The 21,510-nt window shown below is 39.2% G+C and overlaps 1 protein-coding gene and 1 non-coding gene across 19 annotated transcripts in view; both read right to left on the bottom strand.

The window, feature by feature from the left end:
* PPFIBP1 (PPFIA binding protein 1) overlaps positions 1-21,510 on the bottom strand; it is a 195,949-nt gene that overhangs the window by 11,708 nt on the left and 162,731 nt on the right. For 14 of the 18 annotated variants that reach the window (XM_043441025.1, XM_043441017.1, XM_043441022.1 and 11 more), the window contains 10 exons: positions 19,440-19,524; positions 16,759-16,913; positions 10,268-10,383; positions 9,422-9,469; positions 8,109-8,169; positions 7,752-7,781; positions 5,059-5,230; positions 4,546-4,578; positions 2,264-2,414; positions 1,875-2,003 (listed from right to left, as the gene is read on the bottom strand). In XM_043441025.1, coding sequence (XP_043296960.1) covers positions 1,875-2,003; positions 2,264-2,414; positions 4,546-4,578; positions 5,059-5,230; positions 7,752-7,781; positions 8,109-8,169; positions 9,422-9,469; positions 10,268-10,383; positions 16,759-16,913; positions 19,440-19,524 — 980 coding nt within the window. The remainder of the gene's footprint in view (positions 1-1,874; positions 2,004-2,263; positions 2,415-4,545; positions 4,579-5,058; positions 5,231-7,751; positions 7,782-8,108; positions 8,170-9,421; positions 9,470-10,267; positions 10,384-16,758; positions 16,914-19,439; positions 19,525-21,510) is intronic. The other 4 variants (XM_043441028.1, XM_043441033.1, XM_043441034.1 and 1 more) reach the window with 2 other exon arrangements.
* On the bottom strand, positions 10,177-10,248 carry TRNAC-GCA. The gene has a single exon. It is a non-coding gene; the product is annotated as a tRNA-Cys (tRNA).

The following is a 21,510-nucleotide window of genomic DNA, read 5'->3' as shown; positions in this document are numbered from 1 at the left end:
CCACAAAAGATTCAACATGATTTAACAAGACCATGTTCTATGGAAGAAGACTGAGTTAAACAAACAGATCAAGGTGTTATACTAGTATCAACCAATGTTGTTTAGAGGTTGAATCTTCAGAGAACACTAGATCAGACTGAAAGAAACTCAAGTCTAACTTGAATTAACTTTAGTAGAACTACGATTTCTCTCCACATGGTATTCATTGAGAAGAGGGCAATGTGCCATTACTGAGTATGAGAAAGTGCAGTCAAAGTAAATCTTTACTTTCTTTTGCTATTTTTAAATTAATTTTTAATCTGGAATCTAGTTGATTTACAATATTGTACTAGCTTCTTATGCTATTTTTACAAATAGCATTCTTGTTTGGAAAAAAAGTGTGGCAATGAACAAGAAAACTTCTTTTTAGAACAGCACAGAGTTCCTCTACTGTGTACAAAGAGAACATATGGCAAACGAGACTGCAGTGTTTGAAGAAGGTCAAAGAGAGTTTCCTCCTTGATGAAACTGGTGCCCAGCGTTCTGCCTGGGTGGGAGGGACCATGTGTAAAAGGTTTCAAGCCTATTCTCTTTTTAAAGACTTAGTATCAATGACTTGTGCTGTATGTTTGCCAACCACACCCTTTGATGTTTAGCGAGTCTGTGTAGCAGTTCCAAACCAGCCCTAAACTGGGATAAAGGTGTAGGAAAAGTTCTTAGAGTCTTAACAGATAAAACATTACACAGTCCTGGTAAAGTGAATTCCAATAGAATGTATGTCTTTTAAAGTGCTTTCACAGAATCTATTAACAGTTAATGTTTGGTGGCTTAGTTGCTAAGTCATTCCCCATTCTTGCAACCCCACGGACTGTAGCCCGCCAGGTTCCTCTATCCATGGAATTCCCCAAGTAAGAATATAGGAGTGGGTTGTCATTTCCTTCTCCACAGGATCTTCCTGACCCAGGGATCAAATCCAGGTCTCCTGTGCTGCAGGTGGTCTCCTGCATTGCAGGCAGATTCTTTACCGTCTAAGCCACCAGGGAAGCCCTGTTAATGTATACTGAACAGTTATTTTTTTGCCAGATACTTAAAGCATATTCACTCATTCAATCATCACAATAATCTTTCTGGGGTAAGTACTAATTCATACTATGGGAAACAGAGGCAGAGAGCATGAAAGTAATTGGTTAAGGTCACTCAGCTTACAAGAAGTGGTGAAGTCAGAAATCAGGTCCAAGCAGTTTATCTCTAGAACCTATTCTCTCTTTTTCTTTTCCCCTTAACTATAGTTGAGTTACAATGCTGAGTTAGTTTCTGGTGTGAAGCAAAGTAATTCAGATATATAAATGTATATATAATATATATATATATCCTTTTTCATAGTCATTTCCATTACAGTTTATTACAGGCTTTTGAATATGGTTCCCTATGCGATACCATAGGACCTTGTTGTTTATCTATCATATATATAATAGTCTGCATCCGCTAATCCTAAACTTCCATTCCATCCCTCTTCCGTCTCCTCCTCCCCTTGGCAACCACAAGTCTGTAGAACCTATTCTTACTACACTTTCCCATCTTTCCAGAGCTACGCTTTAGAGTTCCTATAATTATTTTTATGTAAAATTTAAATCCAAAAGTCAATCTAGTACAGATGTTGCTGACATTTCAGCTCAGGTTACTCGCCTAGCTCACAGAGCCCTCACCTTCTGTATAGTTCCTCATTAACCACAGTCAAATGGCACTGCTCTAGAGATGACAGAGGTTTCCATAGGCACAGCAGTAAGCAAAGGATTCAGCTGTCTAGCCCAGGGTCAACAATAACACTGCAGATGCTCACGAGACCTTGATGCTTGGGAGGTGATGCAAACGTCCATGCACGTGGCTGTTCCTACCTGTTAGACTGTCCCAAATCACGAGACCAACCCAATCGGGGCCCCGCAGTCGCCCTTGTCCCTCCTCTTCTGAATTCAGACTCAGACATGTCATCTGGGTTGAATGTAGTGGACTGACTTCTCCTAAGTCTGTAAAGAAGACACAGCACATTAGACCTGAAGACGCCTTTGACTTTAATTTGAACATTTTAAACTGATGCTTATATATGCATGGTTAGAAAGGACATTTGGATTTAAACTTTGAGACTCAATGAGTTAATGAATCCCAAGTCACAATCTTCCCTCTGTAAAAGGATCACAAAAGCCCTAAAGTTTTGTAACCATTTTTAGCCAGTTTTCCAATCATCCCTACATTTGAGCCACATATAAGACAAAGCTCTGTTACTTACTTTCCGAAGAGTCTCATAATACCCCGGGATTTCTTCTTGGAATCTGGAGATGGTGGAGACATCTGGAAGGGACTACTTCCCTGTGAATTTTTCGGCCGAGAAGATACACCAGCCAGATCTAAATGCTCGGGTGTCTCCTTTTCCGTTTCAGCTATTCCAAGAACAGAATACATACTTGATGAAATTTAAAATATGGGCTGAGCATGCCTAGATGTTAACCTCCTCGGTTTAAGCAACTGTTAAGAATTCTTCTTCTGTTGATCTATAAACTGGTGACTTAGGAAGAGCACCCTGTAAATATTAAAAATGGAACACAAATCTACATCCTTCTCTACCATCTACTTTGTTGTGTATCAAGTTTATTAACTTGGAAATTACACCTTCTTTGAGATAAAAGGTAAAATAGCATTACCATACTCTTTCCTTGACTGATTTTAATCCATAATGAAATCATTTTCAAAATTACTGCAGTACTTGGTACTGTTGACTACTTCCTACAAAGCCATCCTCTCCTTTGGCTTCCTGACACAACACGTTCCTAGATCTGTCATCTGAAAGTTTCTTTGCTGTACTGCTGTTTTCTCTTCCTCTTTCACTCCAAGATTCTCTCCTGGGTTCCTTCTGCAGGATCTTTTGACAGACTCACCCACTCTATGCTCAGCATGAAATGATGGCTTTGCTCATTTCATGAACAAAGCAACGGGTTATCAGAATCTCTGAGCCTGATAATCTCTCTCCCCAGCTTCAGTATCTGAATGTCAGTGGATATTCCCAATTTGGTGTCCTAAGAGTACCTGGGACTTAACAAATCCATCCAATTTTCCTGAGAGTCTTCTTTTACATTTTCTTATTTCATATTTCATTAATACCAGGCAATTTTCTCCCTGTTACTCCAGTCCAACCTCTTTGTCATTTTCTTTTCATTCCCTTCTCCCCTTTGGCATTTACATTAAATTGGTTACCAAGTTCTAGGAATCCTTTATTTAAGAAATTTATTCTTAATTATCACCTGTTATGTTCCAGGAACTGAGAAAAGAACGAGTTGGATAGTCATAAATTTTTCTTGTTTTTTATTAAAATTTTTTTTCTTTTGATATGAAACTAGTGCCTGTTGATTTTGCCTTAAAAGAATAACATCCAAATCTGCTATCCTCAGACTTCCCAGCATCAACTCTCCTCATTTGTTTAGCTGTCGATCTCACACTAAAAAACACAAGGATGCTGATTCCTCCATGTGAGAATATGCACTTTTACAGAGCAAAGTAAAAGTTGTACAAAAATCACAGGGACAGTGTTTCAGCAAGATCTAAAAGTTGCAGAGGCTGACTTGTCTATGAAGCAGAGCTGTGACTATAGGTTATGGTAAGCAGCATTGATTGGCCTCTCAGCAACAATACATTTCTCCTAAGAAAGATGCAAACACATTTGAGAACAGTTGTCTGGATAGATCATTTTCATTCACCCTGTGTATATGCTGGACATTTAAGGCTATGAAGAGAAAGAAGTCACTTTTGTTGACCCATATTAATATGTGGATACCTACACAAGGTAATAGGACCTATTGGGAAAATCCAATGTAATCTATCCATTCAAAGCCTATAGCCATGATAGAGGTACTGGGGTCTCTGAAAATGCTGCTCAGCTCCCCCTCATTTTAAAAGCATTGTGTTTTTATTTATTTTGAGGATAACCTCCCTACCACTGTATTCTTTAAAAAGGAAAACAGCTTTCCCTCTCCTAAAATCGCTTTGGTGGCGACTCCTTAGATATTGCTGTAACTAAATGTCACCTCCATCTTCAAATCAATATGTCAGAAGGATGTTCCTCTAAGAGAAGTCAGTCTAAAATGATCATTTTTGGTGTCTTCCACAGACCTGTTCAGCTAAAAACATGTCTTTCTGGAGTCTGGGGAAACATTACCAACGAGGAGGAGCTGCAAGGCCCTGGGAGTTAGAGTGATGTGGTGTACTTTGGGGTGAAGGAGCTGGATTTATGACGCCAGGACACTCCTGCCCTGCACTTTGCCGGCCGCTGGGCACATTTGGTCCTCACAGAGCTGCTTGCAAGGTGCCATTAGCATGGGTTACAGCAGCATTTAGGCTCAGAAGCGGAGGCTCTACAGAGAGTCCTGGTGAGCGGAAGGTGGAAGGAGCACTCTGGAGTAGAGGACTCCATGTTGGGATGCTGCCAGCTCGCTGTCTAGAGATCAAGATGCCAAGAGCAGGGGTTAGCTCAGTCGGGAGCACAGCGCTGGCGAAGGCAGGCATGCAGGGGTACGGTACCTAAGGTGGGTGCACTGGCACTTCGTTTACGATCTTCAGAAATCCCAACAACGCACACAATCACACGCAGCGCAATGGAGAGAACACAGGGGAATGACAAAATGAAACACAGATCAAAGTCCTACTCACAAAATGCACAGTGAGAGGGAGGGCGGGCGCCACACTGCGCTTCCGATGCTACACACAGACTCTGCTGGAGGTGTCAACATGGGGTGAATCTATCCGCTTTCAGAGCAGATGGGAAGCTGTTTGTAGTGATGTCAGAGAGAGCCAGGGGTTTTGGTTTTTCCTCTAAGTTTACACCCAGAACTGGGAGCAGAGTGAGAGAGCCCACACCAAGCTATCTTTACCTCTGAATTAAGCCTGTGGAAGCATTTTTTGTTAACTTTTCCCCCCAAGTCATTCACCTTCATTTCTGAGAAAAAGAAATGTACAAATAGATGAATAAGGGAAGAGACTGATCTTTTCCTGACTCTGGAAGAATTAAGGAAATGGCATTTTGGCCACACATACCCAAGTTTGGCGCGCTTGCTGTCCTCTTGTTACTTTTAATTTTAAAAAAACCACGACCAAAGGAAGATCTGGCTTTCCGAGTGCCAAAGGGATTGTCATCCCCGGAGGCATCATGTCCTGGAGCTTTGGGAGGGAGGGTCCCAAAGGGACTGCTCTCTACTGGAGCTTTATCCTGAGAGAGAAGTAGTGATGAATGTGACTCAGCATGAACATGCATAATTACTGGTGCATAGCAGTACTAAATACTACACACGTGATTTTAGCTAAAAAAGGATAACTGAACCAACACATTCATTATGAATGTCAAATGTCCTGTTAGGAGTTTAAAAAGTCAATTCTGATTTTTACTTAAGGAACAACAACAAAAACATGGTCATCACCAATCTTAATCCATGTGTTTAGGGCTTTAAGTATTTAGGATAGATATAGACATTCTCAAATTTTATTTTAATTTAATTGCCTCATTTCCTCAAAGACACAGAGATAAAACATTACATCACTGGAGTAGCAGCAGATTTCCTACTTTCCTAATAATCATGACAAAGACCTGGTTATGATATAGTTCACAGTCTTTATAACTACAACAATAAAATCCCAATATAATGTAATTATTCTATAAAGTAGACATTAGTCCTGACCTTCTATACCAGCAGTATAAGAACTCCAGTTATTTCTACTCCACTTATTTTAAATATTTCCTCTCAAAGAATTAATGATAAAATGAAACCACAAGCAGCAACTATTTAAGATATATAATTTTGAAATGGGATTTTGGGTTATAGTCATATCTCACCTGCAAGTTACTAAACATGGATCACTGGTTTTCAATGACTGTGATACATTCAAATATGATTAACCAGTAAAATGAAATACACTGAAATTAAATTTATCTTGATTGATTCAGAAGCCACTTGAGATCCTCACAATATTTCAAAATCCTTATCAAGAATTTTAACTGTGACTTTAAATACAGGTATACCTCATTTTATTGCATCTCCCTTTATTGTGCCTTGCCGATATTGTGTTTTTAACAAACTGCAAGTGTGTGGCAGCCCTGCATTAGAGCTATTTTTCCAACAGCATGTGTTCACTTTGTGTCCCCGTGACACATTTTGGTAATTCTCACAATCTTTCAAACTTTTCCGTTAATATTATATTTGTTACGGAAATCTGTGATTGGTGACCTTTGATGTTACTATTGTAAAAAGGTGACAGCCTGCTGAAGGCTCAGATCACGGTTAGCATTTTCCAGCACCTTTTAATGAAGGTATGTACATGGTTTTTGTTCATATCATGCCACTGCAGATGTAATAGATTATGGTAGTATAGTGTAAATATAGCTTTTATATGCACTGGGAAACCAAAACGCTTGTGTGACTCACTTTATTGCAATATTTGCTTTATTGTGGTGGCCTGGGTCTGAACATACAATACCTCCGAGGTCTGCCTGTAACTTAATTTTGAGCTTTCTGGTTATTTAAATTGGTAATTATACTGTTTTTAGTATTATCCAAGGATTCTTTTGTCTGCATGTTCTCATTTCTTGAACATCTCTTGTCCTCTCTCTTTTCTGCAGAAATAGAGAGAAGGGCAAGGAGCAACAAGCTTTTAAGGTGGATATTTTTCTCGACATTTCTACCATTCATAGTAACCAAACATGTACCGATGGCACAATCCAGTGATTCTCTTATCAATATCTCAATGCCCTATGTCAACGTCATTTCACACCACTTACTGAATTAGCAAGACAAAAAGAACAGTGACATGAATTGTGACTGGATCCACTTTCTGTGCTTTGTTAGTTACACCCACTCGTGACTCAAGGCAGTGAGAGCCAACAGTGAGAGACTGCATCTGGAGAGAGTGTGCTTACCAGACTGTGACCTGTGCAAGGTCAACATTTGAAAAAGAGAAGAAAGAAGAGCCAGAACCCATGCTGACGATGCCTTTAAAATACCAGAATGTCTGCTGTGGACAGACACTGGTTATATAATACAAACAGCTGGTGATCTTTCTAAGAAGGGCTTTTTGTGAAGTGTAAGGAAACCCAGGTTTGGTTGTTACTGTCATCAAGTAGCATAACCAAGAGTTTGGAGCTTCGCTTTTATTTTGTTCTTATTGACGTGAACGTCATATAACATTAAAGTAACTATTTTAATTTTTGGCTGTGCCACATGGCTTGTGGGATCTTGGTTCCCCAACCAGGGATCAAACCCATGACTCCGGCATTGGAAGTGCGGAGTCTCAATCACTGGACCAGCAAAGTCAAAAGTAACTATTTTAAAGGGAGCAAATGTAGTGGCATTTAGCACATTCATAGTGTTGTGGAACCAACACCTCTACCTAGTTCTAAAACATTTCCATCATTCTAAAGTAAACCCCTTATTCACTATGCAGTTTCTCCCCATCCTCTCTCCTCCACCCCTGACAACCACAAATTTGTGTTCTATCTCTATGGATTTACCTATTCTGGTATTTTACATAAATGGGATCATATAATATGTGACCTTTTGTGTTGAGCTTCATTCACTTGGCATGTTTTGCAGGTTCTTAGAATTTTACTTTATTGGAGACATTTAAGTAGTCTTATGTTTTATATATTAAGCAATCTTATGCATTATGTATTAAGAAGTTTGATGTATGTATTAGAACTCTCAAACATTTCTACATTGTAATCTGGACATAAAACTTACTTCTGAAGGCTTTGGAATAGACTCCTTTTCCTGTTCAAAACAACAACAGTAGTTAAATATTGTTATAGGAATTAATCTATTTAGAATTTCTCACATATAATTCAACAAATTAAAATAAATTTACATCTATTTCAGGGCTACAAAATCTCATCTTCACTTAATTTCTACAATACTTTATTAATGTCTCCACATTTGACTTTATGTACTACTTTCAATCCTTTACACTCATATTCCTTAATATTTATCATTAACTGCAGTATCTAATACTTTTCCATTACTGAAACCACAAATGGGACAAGATGAAGATCCCTAAATATTTCGCCTCAGGGTAACAGACAGAAAAAACACAGGACCAACCCCGTCTGATGACTCTTTCTTCAGATTGCCCAGGCTGCTAGACTTCTGCAAACTTGAAGTTCTAAAAATAATAACAATAATAATTATGATTAATAGTAAGTGGCTCTGGTGCCACTGCTTCTAAGTAGAATGCCTTGGAAAGAAACTAAAATTGCATGTGAATGGAGTCCTGGTAATAAAAGAAAATCAGGATTCAGACAGTCATTTATGTACTTAACTAAATTACAATGTTTAGTTCTTTTAAAAGCAGGGGTGGTTAACTGTCCCGCCAATAACTTTAACTGTCTTGCGCACGTTAGAATGGCTGGAAAAACACTTAGGACTATCCTGTGATGTCAATATTCGAAAATAAACCAGTGTTTTCCACAGGCTAGTGGTGCATCCTTTGCATATACACATTTACACCAGGAACTTTTACAATGGTCGTGTACTTTTTATATTAATCCTTCTAATGAAAATAAAGGATGAAAAAGTATTACTTTTCAGTTCACAAAGGAGTCAGTTTTCTGAGTCTGGCAAAGCACTTTATTTTCCAGTCCTAATCAAGCATAATAGAGGAATCCCTGTTGCGATAATAACTCGTTTAAAACCTTAGTAAAGGCACAGTGACAGTGTGAACACCTGGGAAAGTCTTGCTCTTCTCATAAGTTGCATTCAATTATACGCAGCTGTCGTTACTCAGAAACTGAAGGCAGGAATATCTGACCAGTTTAAAAACAAGAGCAAATAAATAACTTTGCTGTAAGATACAGGATAATGGAATATACTAACAAACTTTTAAAAGGCATTTCTCATGTATTTATGTGTAAATAAGTTGCTAGAAATGTCAACTACCAAATAAAGAAAAAGATAATGGAGAAAAAAGATCTCATCTTTGAGTATAGCTCTGAAAATGTTTTTCTAATTTCATCCAGACTTTAACTTGGATAAATGTAGCCATTAGGTCAGCTTAGTAATCTGAAAGTACAAAATACCATGGCAGCCTTACCAGCCGCTGTGATGCTTTTCTAACAGACATACTCAAAATACAGGTCAGTACAAAAATGAAATTTAAAGCACTGAACTTCACATGAAAACTGATGAAGGAAGGCTCAAGATCAGCAGAAAGGTGGCATGAAATAATGGTAAAAGAGCAAGTATTTATTTGTTTCTTTACAACCCCCACCCCCACCCGCTCCGGTCATTACGGCTGCATTCACTCATGCAGGCCTCAGGGACACCTGCTTCTAACACTAGTCATTGTTAGTGTAACAGACACTTTTTGTGTCCCAAGCAGCAAACATATTTTTCACATTTGATAAAACAGAACTTACGCAAGACTATCACACAGTTGAGCTTCAGCAGCAGAACCAATTCCATCACTAAAATATTGTAAAAAAAAAATTTTTGATGAGTTTCATGAAGAAAAAAAAAGACCATATATATTCCAAGTGAACAAAACTGTCAATAACAAAAAATTGTGTAAGAACAGTTACTTCTCTCTCTTCTGATATTCTACTTAATTTTATTTAGTCTAATTGGAAGATTAGGCAATTAATTTGGGAACATATTCCCCCCACATTCTATTTGCCTAGGGAGAGGCTATCGGATCCTCATCCTGGCTCCTTGACAACATCTTCCAAACAGCCTCAGGAACACGACTGTTGCTATTCTCCTTGCAGTCCTTTGATGACCACCTGGGACCTAGGATATACAAGCCAAGTTCCCTCTCTAACCTGATCAGCATACTTCCCCAGCCGAACCTCCAGTTACTTCCTGCTTCACACCTCTTATTTTAATAATAGAGAACTGCTGTGGGGCTCCCTGGCCAGTGTCTTACTGTTTCTTGCTTCTCTGGGTTAAAGATCATGTCTGTAAATAAATGCAGCCCACTCCTGCTTTTGGCGGATCTACTTTTCTGAGTATTCATATTGCAGCATTAGGTCATAGATTACTTTTTTTTTTTAAGTCACTCAGTTGTGTCCGACTCTTTGCGACCCCATGGACTGTAGCCTACCAGGCGCCTCAGTTCATGGAATTTTTCAGGCAAGAGGCTGGAGTGGGTTGCCATTTCCTTCTCCAGGGGATCTTCCCAACCCAGGGATCGAACCCGGGTCTCCTGCATTGCAGGCAGATGCTTTACCATCTGAGCCACCAGGGAAGCCCAATAAATGACATACCTCTCCTCAAATGGAGTCTCTGGCTTAGAAGGCAATTTTGCTTTTTCAGAAGTTTCCAAGCCTTTAGATGCTGGCAATAATGAAGGGATTGAAACTTGCAAGATGCTTGTGTTGAACTGTAATGTAATAATAAAAAACCTCAAATCAATCCATCAAACAAACAGAATATAATGCACAGAGTAACAAAGAGAAAAATAAGACAATTAAGTGGTCTACTGCTAAAATTTCATACACCTGTGTTTAGAACTCTATCCTTATATTGATAAAATGGTTTTAGGACATAAACATCCAGACGCGGTAATCAGAGGAAACATTCAGAAGAAGGTAATTTTTGAACACGCTTTTGAAGAAGACACTGAATATTGAGAAGAAGACATAATAAATACCATTAAGAAAGTTAACAGAAAATCCTAACCATGTTAAGTCCTGACTGACATCTTGACCCTGACACACCTGACTAAGTGAATTTGACCTTAGGTAAGTTAACTGTACATTCATTTTCTCCCCTGTAAAATGACAACATCAATGCCTACCTTACAGGGTTGCAATGATTGTAGATGAAATTTGGTTAAAGAGTTTTGTAAACAAAGCACTATTTGCACTTTAATTGCTACCATTAGTTTAATATGGTAGTTAATTATTCTGTATGTGCACAGGTTAACTAACTTCAGTTAACAGAACTGATGAAAAGTGTCATTAAAACAAATTATAATAGATTTTGTGGCAACACTACTTAAAACACGAAGCTTAGTAGTAACAATATTATAGCAAAAACAACAAAAAAGCATAATACATTTTATCCCCCCAAATGCTTTGTATATCCTAAGGATGGATTTTGTGAAAGGCTTTCTAAACACTGGTTTTCAGTAATTTCTGACAACCAGAGAGCAGTTAGATTGTGAGCCACACCATGAAGTAATAAATGAAGCACTTAAAAAAAAAATTCCAGTAAAAAATGAAAAAAACTTGCCTCAATGAACTCACTTTTGAAAGTCAGCCAATCCAAGACAGCTCTTGGCTTCTGGGAGTAAGTTAATCAGGTAGGGACCCACACCAGGAACACACTTCTGAGTGTCAACCAGTCAACAACAGCCTCACCTTCACAACCACACACAACTGATGCAACTCACTCCTGCCACTGAAAGCCCAATGTCCTTGACCAACCAACAAACTCACTTACTTAAATAAGCAATGAAAACAGCTTTGTGAGATTTGTTTCAGTTACTGAGTGGCAGTCCCATCCTGTGATACTAGAAAAAGTTATAAAATGCAAAGTCTGTTAAAGATTGGGCACAAGATGGAGTCACTCATGCTAAGCCCTATATTAGCAAGCCTGGACGTAACTATATTTCCTATGCTCAGCTTTCCAAGAAAAGGAAGGACTAGGTCAACCAGTCAGCACTTCCGGTTCAGCACAAGTTACCTGGCTGGGGCCCAAGACCTCTATTCTATGTAAGGGAATAAACCTGCATTAACCAAACAGCGCATGCCAAGTAAGACTTCCCTTTTCTGCTCCACTCTGCCTATAACAGTTGATGGGATGCTGCTGGATTCATGAATCACTGAATAAAGCTAACAGATCTTTAAAATTTACCCAGCTGAATTCTGTTCCTTAACAAGTCGTATTATTATAAAATAGGCGATTACTTCACTATCACTTTTTTCAGTTTGAATCTTTATGATTCATTCTGGGCAATTTATTTAACCACCATACCCATTTTCTGATGTGCACTCACTTCCTTGGGTTCCTTCCTTGGGAAAAATAGCTACACTAGCAAACTGACCCATTTTCTAGATTTCTTTCAAAATTTAGGGCTTTCACTCCAACCTCAAATTGCCCTCCTGACTTTTCTTTAAAAATGTGGCTGAACATCTTCAATCATCCTAAAATCATTCTTGTTCCAAACTTATTATCTGTCATTAAACTGCAATTCACATAGTGAAGACTTTTTCTTTTTGGTAAAGATATGAGGTTATCCAGGTATGTCCCATATGGAACAGCACCTGCTCTCAACAAATAGAGCACATGCTGTGGCCATCATACAGTATTTTTTCTTTTAGTGTAAATATTTAACAACTAGAGAATTTTTCCCTCTAAGATAATTCTTATTCCTTAACTAATTCCTTAGGTTTTTTTCCCTTTCAGTTTTATTGGAAAAAAAGCTATGACAAACCTAGACAGTGTATTAAAAACCAGAGATATCACTTCACCAACAAAGGTCTAGATAGTCAAAGCTATGCTTTTTCCAGTAGTTATGTGCAGATGTGAGAGTGGAACCAGAAAAAAGGCTGTGTACCAAAGAATTGATGTTTTCGATTGTGGTGCTGGAGAAGTCTCTTGAGAATCCCTTGGACTGCAAGATCAAACCAGTAAATCCTAAACGAAATCAGCCCTGAATGTTCACTGGAAGAACTGATGCTGAACTTGATGCTCCAATACTTTGGCCACCTGATGTGAAGAGCCAACTCACTGGAAAAGACCCTGATGCTGGGAAGGATTGAGGGTGGGAGGAGAAGGGGGCAGCAGAGGATGAGATAATTGGATGGCATCATTGACTCAATGGACGTGAGTTTGAGCAAACTCTGGGAGATAGTAAAGGACAGGGAAGCCTGGTGTGCTGCAAGTCACAGGATTGAAAAGACTTGGACACGACTTGGCAACTGAACAACAACAACTGACATAGCCACTGTGAAAGTTTTAGGTGTACAGGATAATGACTTGACTTACATACACTGTTATATGATTGCCATAGTTAATTAAATTAACATTTACTACCTCATATAGATAGGTGAAGAAAAAGTTTTTCCCTCATGATGAGGACTTCTAAGATATACTCTCTTATCAACTTTCAAACACACAATACACAGTGTTAACTGCAGTCATCATGTTGGACATCACATTCCTAGTACTTACTAATAGCCTTTGTACCTTTTGACTACCTTCATGCAATTCCCCTTCTCATTAATACCTTTTTAATGACACATTTCAGCTAAGAGAAATGTTGTTTTCTCATTGAACTCTTTCTCATTCAATTGAAATCTCATATTTTCATTATGTAATTAGGAGCAACATATATAAAAAGATGCCATTTGATTCCTTCTTACAATTTCTTACAATAAAATGTTAGGAGAGATGACCAAAGAAGGATCTGTTAAATAAAAAGGAGCCAAGATTTAATTGAAAAATAAAACTGTTTCTCATTCCTAGTTTCCCTAGATGGAATATTACATATCAAAATTAAGAAATGGTTTCAAGGCAAAGATCAAACACAGGTGTCGTCAGGAAAACAGCCTTAAGATGAAGCCACAGGTGTGGCTTTGTTAAGAGAGGAAAATTTGAGGTGGTGCTCTCCTTAAACCTCTCAAACAGGTCAAAAAACTCTAAAGGGGATATCTCATAGTGGCCTCACAGGGAACCTAAAGTAATGAAGGGTTTTTTGTGAAGATATTTATGGATATGATTTTATCTAATGGAGTGAATTATACATTGATTCATAAGAAATTCCAAATGTTTAAAATATTCTGTCAATTTAGACTGAAAGGAATATAGCTAGTAGAAAATGAGAAGAAATGAAGGCTTTGTGACCTAAATGGACACTCAACAGAAAACTACTCATCTGCAAATACAGGCTTCTTCTTATTAAAAAGAAGGATGGCTCAAAAGGAAGCCAAGAGCCTAGAGGACTAGCCTCCATGGAATTGCTAGGGACTAGTGACACATGTGTGCCTTGTATTTCTCTATTTTTCAATGGGAGTGCCTACAGCAGCTGCTGCTGCTGCTGCTAAATCGCTTCAGTCGTGTCCGACTCTGTGCGACCCCATAGACGGCAGCCCTCCAGGCTCCCCTGTCCCTGGGATTCTCCAGGCAAGAACACTGGAGTGGGCTGCCATTTCTTTCTCCAATGCATGAAAGTGAAAAGTGAAAGTGAAGTCGCTCAGTCATGTCTGACTCTTCGTGATCCCATGGACTGCAGCCCACCAGGCTCCTCTGCTCATGGGATTTTCCAGGCAAAAGTACTGGAGTGGGTTCCCGTTGCCTTCTCCAGCCTACAGCAGCTACATTATGTTTATCCCACCACTGTATACTGGATGTGTGGGGGACAGACAGCTTGTCCTTTAAGTTCCAGGTTCCTTAAATAGAATGGAATGGTATTCACAAAGCTGTGCCCAAGGTAATGTACCTGAAAAGCTTCATCTATAACTTGACCTGATTGGTATGACAAGATCCAGGGATACTGATGCCAAATTGGAATGAGGCTGAGGGGTCTTTGAAGAGGGGATGAATGTTATTTTCCATGGGAGAGGGATATGTTGGAGCCAGACAGCCAAATATGGTTGCCCCAATATATCCCATCCCATGTATTCTTATGATATTGGCACTTGTTCATCAAGAGGTAGAGTCTATGTTCCCACTCCTTGAATCTGGATGGCCCTGTGACTACAGGAGAAGAGATTCTACATGACTTCTGAGATGCGTCACAAAAGGTGGTAAAATCTGCCCAGTCCTCTCCTTGGGACGCTCATCCTTACGACCCACCACCACACTGACAGGAAGCTAAGCAATCACATGTAGTTGTTCCAGTCTGAGTCTCAGCTGAGGTCCTAGTCAACAGTCTGCCTCAACCACCAGACACGTGAATAGAGTATCCTTCAGATGACTCAAGCCCCTAGGTTTCTCACCATTCCAGCTGATGTCCAGGGGAGCAAAGACAAGATGTTCCTGCCAAGCCCTGCCCAAACTGCAGATTCATCAGCAAAACCAATGTTGTAGTTCAAGCCACAAAGTTTTGGGGGTGGTGTGCAACAGATAACAATAATAGATTTTGGTGCCACTTTGAAGTGAAAGTAATATAAGCGAGTTTAAACTGTTCATTCCCCTCTAGCTGCTTTTTTCAAGTTTAACAAATTGAAGGGGAAATTTTCTTCTTCTTTTTTTTTTAAATTTGAAAGTAGTCACTATTTATTAACTGATCAGATTACAAAAATAATCATGGTAGACACCCTAGTTCAAAAGGCCTGTTGATCCAGTCTACTGTACTGCCAGCATCTCCACCTTCTACAAAATAGGTGGTCTTTCTCTTCATTCCACCTTGTGAAGATAATTTGCAGGGCTGTAGGAAGGTGTTTCGGAGAAGGCAATGGCACCCCACTCCAGTACTCTTGCCTGGAAAATCCCATGTACAGAGGCACCTGGTAGGCTGCCGTCCATGGGGTTGCTAAGAGTCGGACACGACTGAGCGACTTCACTTTCACTTTTCACTTTCATGCATTGGAGAAGGAAATGGCAACCCACTCCAGTGTTCTTGCCTAGAGAATCCCAGGGACAGGGGAGCCTGGAGGGCTGCCGTCTATGGGGTCACACAGAGTTGGACACGACTGAAGCGACTTAGCAGCAGCAGCAGGAAGGTGTTTGCTGCTTTAAAGCATTTTCCAATACTACAGATCCCATGAAGCAGATGCTCCATGCAGATGATACCATATTTACCAAGTGATCAAGCAACCGATGTGTAATCTGTCAAGGCAATTTACTTCTTATTGTTTTGCCATAACTATGCTTGTAGATAATTCATTTGCTGACTTCCAGTTTGGATACTTCCAAGCAATACATGACTCCACAATACCCAGCTTGTTAACCGAAGTCCATCATCTTTCTGTGTTACCATCACAAGTGACTAAAACTTATATAATCTCACTTTGCCCCCACTTTATTCATTGCCTACTTATTTTTTAGTAAGTAGATTATAATCTCATATTGAAGACTACATCCATCTCCAAAGGATTCATATGTCTTCCCTGAATTATATAAGTGATTTTGACATTGCCTAACTCTTTATTTTTTTCCTTTTTAAACTTTTTATTTTGTATTGGGGTACACCCAATTAACAAACAATGTTGACAGTTTCGGGTGAACAGCAAAGGGACTCAACCATACATATACATGTACCCATTCTCCCCCAAACTCCCCTCCCATCCAGGCTGCCACATAACACTGGGCAGAGTTCCGTATGCTATACTGTAGGTCCTTGGTGGTTATCCATTTTAAGTATAGCAGTGTGTACATGTACGTCCCAAACTCCCTAATTATCCTTTCCCTGATCTTTTCCCCTGGCAACCATAAGCTGCTTCTCCAAGTCTGTGAGTCTGTTTCTGTTTTGTAAGTAAGATCATTTGTATCCTTTCTTTTTGGATTCCACATATAAGGGATGTTATGTGATACTCCTCCTTCTGAGGAGGAGTCTGACTGACTTCACTCAGTATGACACTCTCCCGGTCCATCCATGTTGCTGCAAATGGCCCAAACCTTTATTTATTAAAGAGAGGGGGGAAAAAGATGTTTCAAATAAAGACCCAGAGGTCATAATGACTGCCAAGACAAAGCAAGTCAGTGATCCAACTCAGAAAAGAACCCAAGTCTTTGATGTTGTCAACAGCACTTTAACTTTCAATGACAGAGTCTCTTTAACATGGAGAAACAATAAGTCTGTAAATACCTCTTCTGGAGCACTTGTGTTAAATGGGTCATGACTGGGAGATCCCCTTACTGGCGTCAGCGACAGGTTTTTCTCCAGATCACTAAAGACCTGCGGGTCCAGCAGAGTGGAGAAGGAGCTGGACGGAAGCAGGTCTTCCAAGTCACCATCTTGGCCTAGGAACAACAAAGCAGAGAGGACACCAACAGCTTTTCACTTTTGGAGGAAGATAAGAATCTTGCACATAAAGAGTTTTCTGATCCTTAAAAACCAAAGAGTCAACTTCTGGCATCCCTAAGAACAACAACATGGGCCCTAGGAATAGCATCTTAAACTGGGAGCACCTAAGGCCCAGGGGCTCTTGGGCCACGTGAGTATCCAGCACTGGTCAATAGTGGTTTAATAAACGTAACTGGACTCACAGCACTGGCATTAAAGCTAACTGAGTCTGGCAACCCTTCTATAGTTTTGTGTCAGCATGTGGGGCTTTAAGTATTTCACTTCAGAAATAACCTGTGGAGCAATTCCAGGAGTACAACTCAAGTGATTCTAAACAGCAACAGAGTCACACTTAACTCCATTTCCATCACTACTACGCTCTTGAAAAAAAAATGTGCAAAGCAAAAAGGGAAAAGAGAAAAGATGATGACTCTTGGTCCCTCTTGAGAGGGTTCTTTACGCCATTCATTTCACTTTAGAGCAGAAAGAATAATGACATAATGGAAAAAAGCAACCACATAACCGGCAAAGTAGCAACTCTGAGAATTTTTTTTAATGTGTCTAGAAATGAAAAGGATTAAGGGCTGAACAACAGTGCCAGACAGTCTTTTTTAAAAACAGAACGGTCCTTCCAACTAGTCTTTAAATAACACAGAATGGCGAATCATTTACTTGTTTAAAGATACTAACTAGACATAGCTTTTAACTTAGGTTTTATTAGATTTTTACTCTAATTTTATTAGAATTGAGGTATTCTTAGAATTGCCTGAGGATTTTCTAAATAAATATAAATCCTACTGAGAAAGCACTGTTGATGAAACTCTTCATTAGAACAGGACATAATTTCCAATGGTTTATAAAAATCCTTCTGTACAGGGTTAAAAACTCTCTCTTTTAACTATACTATTATATACATAGATTAAAAAGGCAGAAAGAATTACATGAAAATGCCAGTAGTGATCATGCCAGTGCAGTTATGAGTGATTTTTACCCCTTTTCTCTATTTTCTAAATATTTTACAATATAGTCTAGTTGCAGAAATTAATCTGCTCTTTCTTCATTTTGAAACATTATAGTATTGAGATTCTATAAAATCAAACAATGTTACAAATACTATGACTATGCAAAAATACTATGTAAAATATTTGCATAATAATTTTATGTAAAAATTAATTAGAGAATCTGTAATATTCCCTAAAAGATACTCTTGTGAAGGCATAGAAAATGCTGAGTAATGAGAACTATCATGACAATTAGAGGTTTATTTGCTCATTCAGATAACTATAAAGTCTTAATACATGCCAGGCCTCATGGACAAAAACATGAAGATCCATTTTGTTCAAAGATCCTGGTCCAAAGGATTTTCTTTCTTTGTGAACCCATCAAAATTAAAATTTCAAAATCCCAAATGTTCCACAAGTACCTTCCCAAAGACTTATTTTCATCACTTACTTTTAAAGTACATAGCCCCACCTATGCCGTGCTAATGAACAAGAGAACTTCAAAGTTCTTAACATTTTTGCTTATTTTGAATGACCCCCAAAGCTTTGTTGTATTTGAGGATGGCCAGTTGGCCCATCAGCAGATAAAATAATAATAAATACAACAAAATACAGGCTATTTTTACTTAGATGTTTTACAGACTTTTTAAAAAATGTATTCAAAGCTGGACACAACACCCCTCAACCCCGGCAGTGTTTCTCCTCTAGATTCCCCCCTCTTGATAAGTGGAGACATCCTCTGCTAGTTGCTTTAGCCAGAAATGTTATCTTTCCTGATGCTTTCTTCTTCTTCACTTTGCTAATCTAACTCATCACACTATTAAGTCACGGGTAACACCAAAATAGATTTCCAATCAGCACTATCAAATCTTCCCACTGTAATAATGTAAGGTTATCTTGATTGGTTTCCCTTCCTTCCAACACTGCTGGCATAGTCCCAGTGGTCCATAGTCCACGACGCTCCATCTGTCATGTCACTGACTTGTTAAGACCCTTCAATGGATCCTCTGGGCTGGAAAGAGAGCTGAACTCCTCACATTGCATGATCTGGCTGTGTCTCTTCTATTATCACAACTGTCTCACTCTGCCCTCTGCCCACTACCTTTCAGGCACATGCGTCTCCTTTTTTTTTTAATTGGAGTAGAACTGCTTTACAATGTTATGTTAGTTTGCTGTACAATGAAGTGAATCAGCTCTATGTACACACACTGAGATCCTTTTCCACCAAGGCTCTCGCACATGCTGTGATTCTCTCTCTCTCTCTGGAATATCCCCTATACATGGGGAGGGCTCTGTCTGAACAACCAAACAACACTGCACTCAGCAGCCTACACTTTTTCTGGCAGAGAACAGATGCCTAATAACATTGCTGAATGAATGGATGAGCCACCTAATTTGAAATAATAGCAATTGAGGCCAAATGTAAAAAGTTTACAGCCATGTAAAATCAACTCAAGTAGAAAAGCTCTTAGAGCTACATACCTTTTTTACCTGGAGCCAAAACCACTGTTTCTTGCATTTTCTTGTACCTGTTCAGGCACTGTCGAAGATCTTCTATTTTCCGATCCTATTAATAAAATAATAATTTTTAATATTATGATTTTTAAACAATAAAAGTAATTGAAAAGAATGAGCAGACGTGAATTATTTACATTATTCAAAGAACAGTTCTAAACTTTAGTAAAACTGCTAATGTCTAGAATATTTTTCCTACATACATCAGAGATATAGAAAAAGTACCTCTAAATTTAGAGATCCTATCCTTCAGCTGCCATCTTTAAAAAACAAAAACAAAACAAGGTAATAAGATACAAAAAACAGCCGAGAAAAAAATCAACTTTAATTACTCTCCTCTCTACAATAAGTCAGAGCCGGAAAGAAAGATCTATACTTGCTATCTTCATCAGCCACCATTAATTTCCATCTGATTTTTCTCTTCTCACAACACTCCATCAAAGTTTCTCCAATTAGTCATCAGGGACCTTTCTCTTCATAGCTTCTCAGGTGGCACAGTGGTAAAGAATCTTCCTGCCAATGCAGAAGCCGCAGGAGACACAGGTTCGGTCCCTGGGTTGGGAAGATTCCCTGGAGTAGGAAATGGCAACCCACTCTAGTATCCTTCCTCGGGAAATCTCATGGACAGAGGAGCCTGGCGGGCTACAGTCCACCGGGTTGCAAATGTCAGACATGCTGAGCACACGCACACAACCTTCTCTTTACTAAAAACAGTGGACACTTTCCATCCTTTTCCTAATTTGATCTCCAGATGGCAAGTGATTGACCCCCACTTTCCTTCTTTCACTCTTCTCTCCACTCTTTCTTTTCTTCTGTCTTGATTTGTTAATCCTTGAGCAGATGAATATTCTACTTCCATTACCAACCCCCCCCCCACTCCAGCCTACGCCAATGTGCGGAACAGAATATGAAATGTTAGAGCTTCAAGGTTTTATCCTTTACCCTCTTCTCTTCTCCCAGGCCCTCAGTGTGGTAGATTAAAAACATAGGATCCCTAGCTCCCTCCAACATGGATTTGGGGCATGACCATATGACCTACGTAGGCTAATGATATGTAACAAATGAGGTTCAAAGCAAAGGCTTGAAAAGTAGTTGCACGCTGGGGCATGCCCTCTCTTGCTGCCCTAGGAACTCTGAGGCCACTACGTGAAGAAGCATAGGCTAGCCTAATGGAGGTAGGGAGATCATTTGGAGAAGACACAACCCAGCTGGGATCAACCTAGACCAGTCTGTCAATCATCAGACATGGGAATTACACCATCTTAAACTATCCAGCCCCATCCCAGCCACCAGCAAATGGCAGAGGATCAGCAAAGTCAGCCCAGACTAGAAGAACAATCTAGCCATTCTACAGAAGTATGAGAATTAACAAATGTGATTTATTATGGGGCAAAAGCAAACTGATATATCAACTATAGTTTTGTCCCCACCAATCTATATATTTCAACTCTATGTTTCTCCTAAAATTGACAGGGTTCTCTGCCCACCAACTTATAATCCTACATTAATCCTGAAATGTAGATTCATTTTCCAAATTTCTATGAGAAATCTTTTAATGTCCCACAAACACATCACAAATTGAATACATCTAAAATGAAGCTCATTATTCACCCCTAGTACTTGAGTCTCTGCTTGGATTCCCTTAACTCTTTCATGGGTACCCCATTCAACCCACTGCCCAAAGCAGAAAATTTTCCCTAAATCCAAAGATTTAAAATCTTGTTAACCAGTGAATTTCTCTGAAATCTGACCCCCTTATAACTTCACTGCCATTGCCTTCTTTCCACAGCTTCATTTCTCACCAATTTTAACAGCCTCTTAATTGTTGTCTTCATTCTCTTTCTTTTATTCTTGCTTCTATTCTGCCATCAGAATTGGCTTTTTAACATGGCAATTTAATTATGTCACCATTCCAGGTCTAAAGCTGAGACTCCAAATCATTAAATCATCAGCTTCACTATAGCACCCCCTCATACACCCACGTCCTCCACCTGTATCTCATGGCTCCAGAACTTTCCCAGTATGCAGTGGCTGTTTC

Source organism: Cervus canadensis, chromosome 21 (assembly GCF_019320065.1).
Source record: "Cervus canadensis isolate Bull #8, Minnesota chromosome 21, ASM1932006v1, whole genome shotgun sequence".
Classification (NCBI taxonomy): domain Eukaryota; kingdom Metazoa; phylum Chordata; class Mammalia; order Artiodactyla; family Cervidae; genus Cervus; species Cervus canadensis.
Note: the sequence above shows the minus strand (reverse complement) of the source record. Positions and strands in the feature narration are given on the sequence as shown.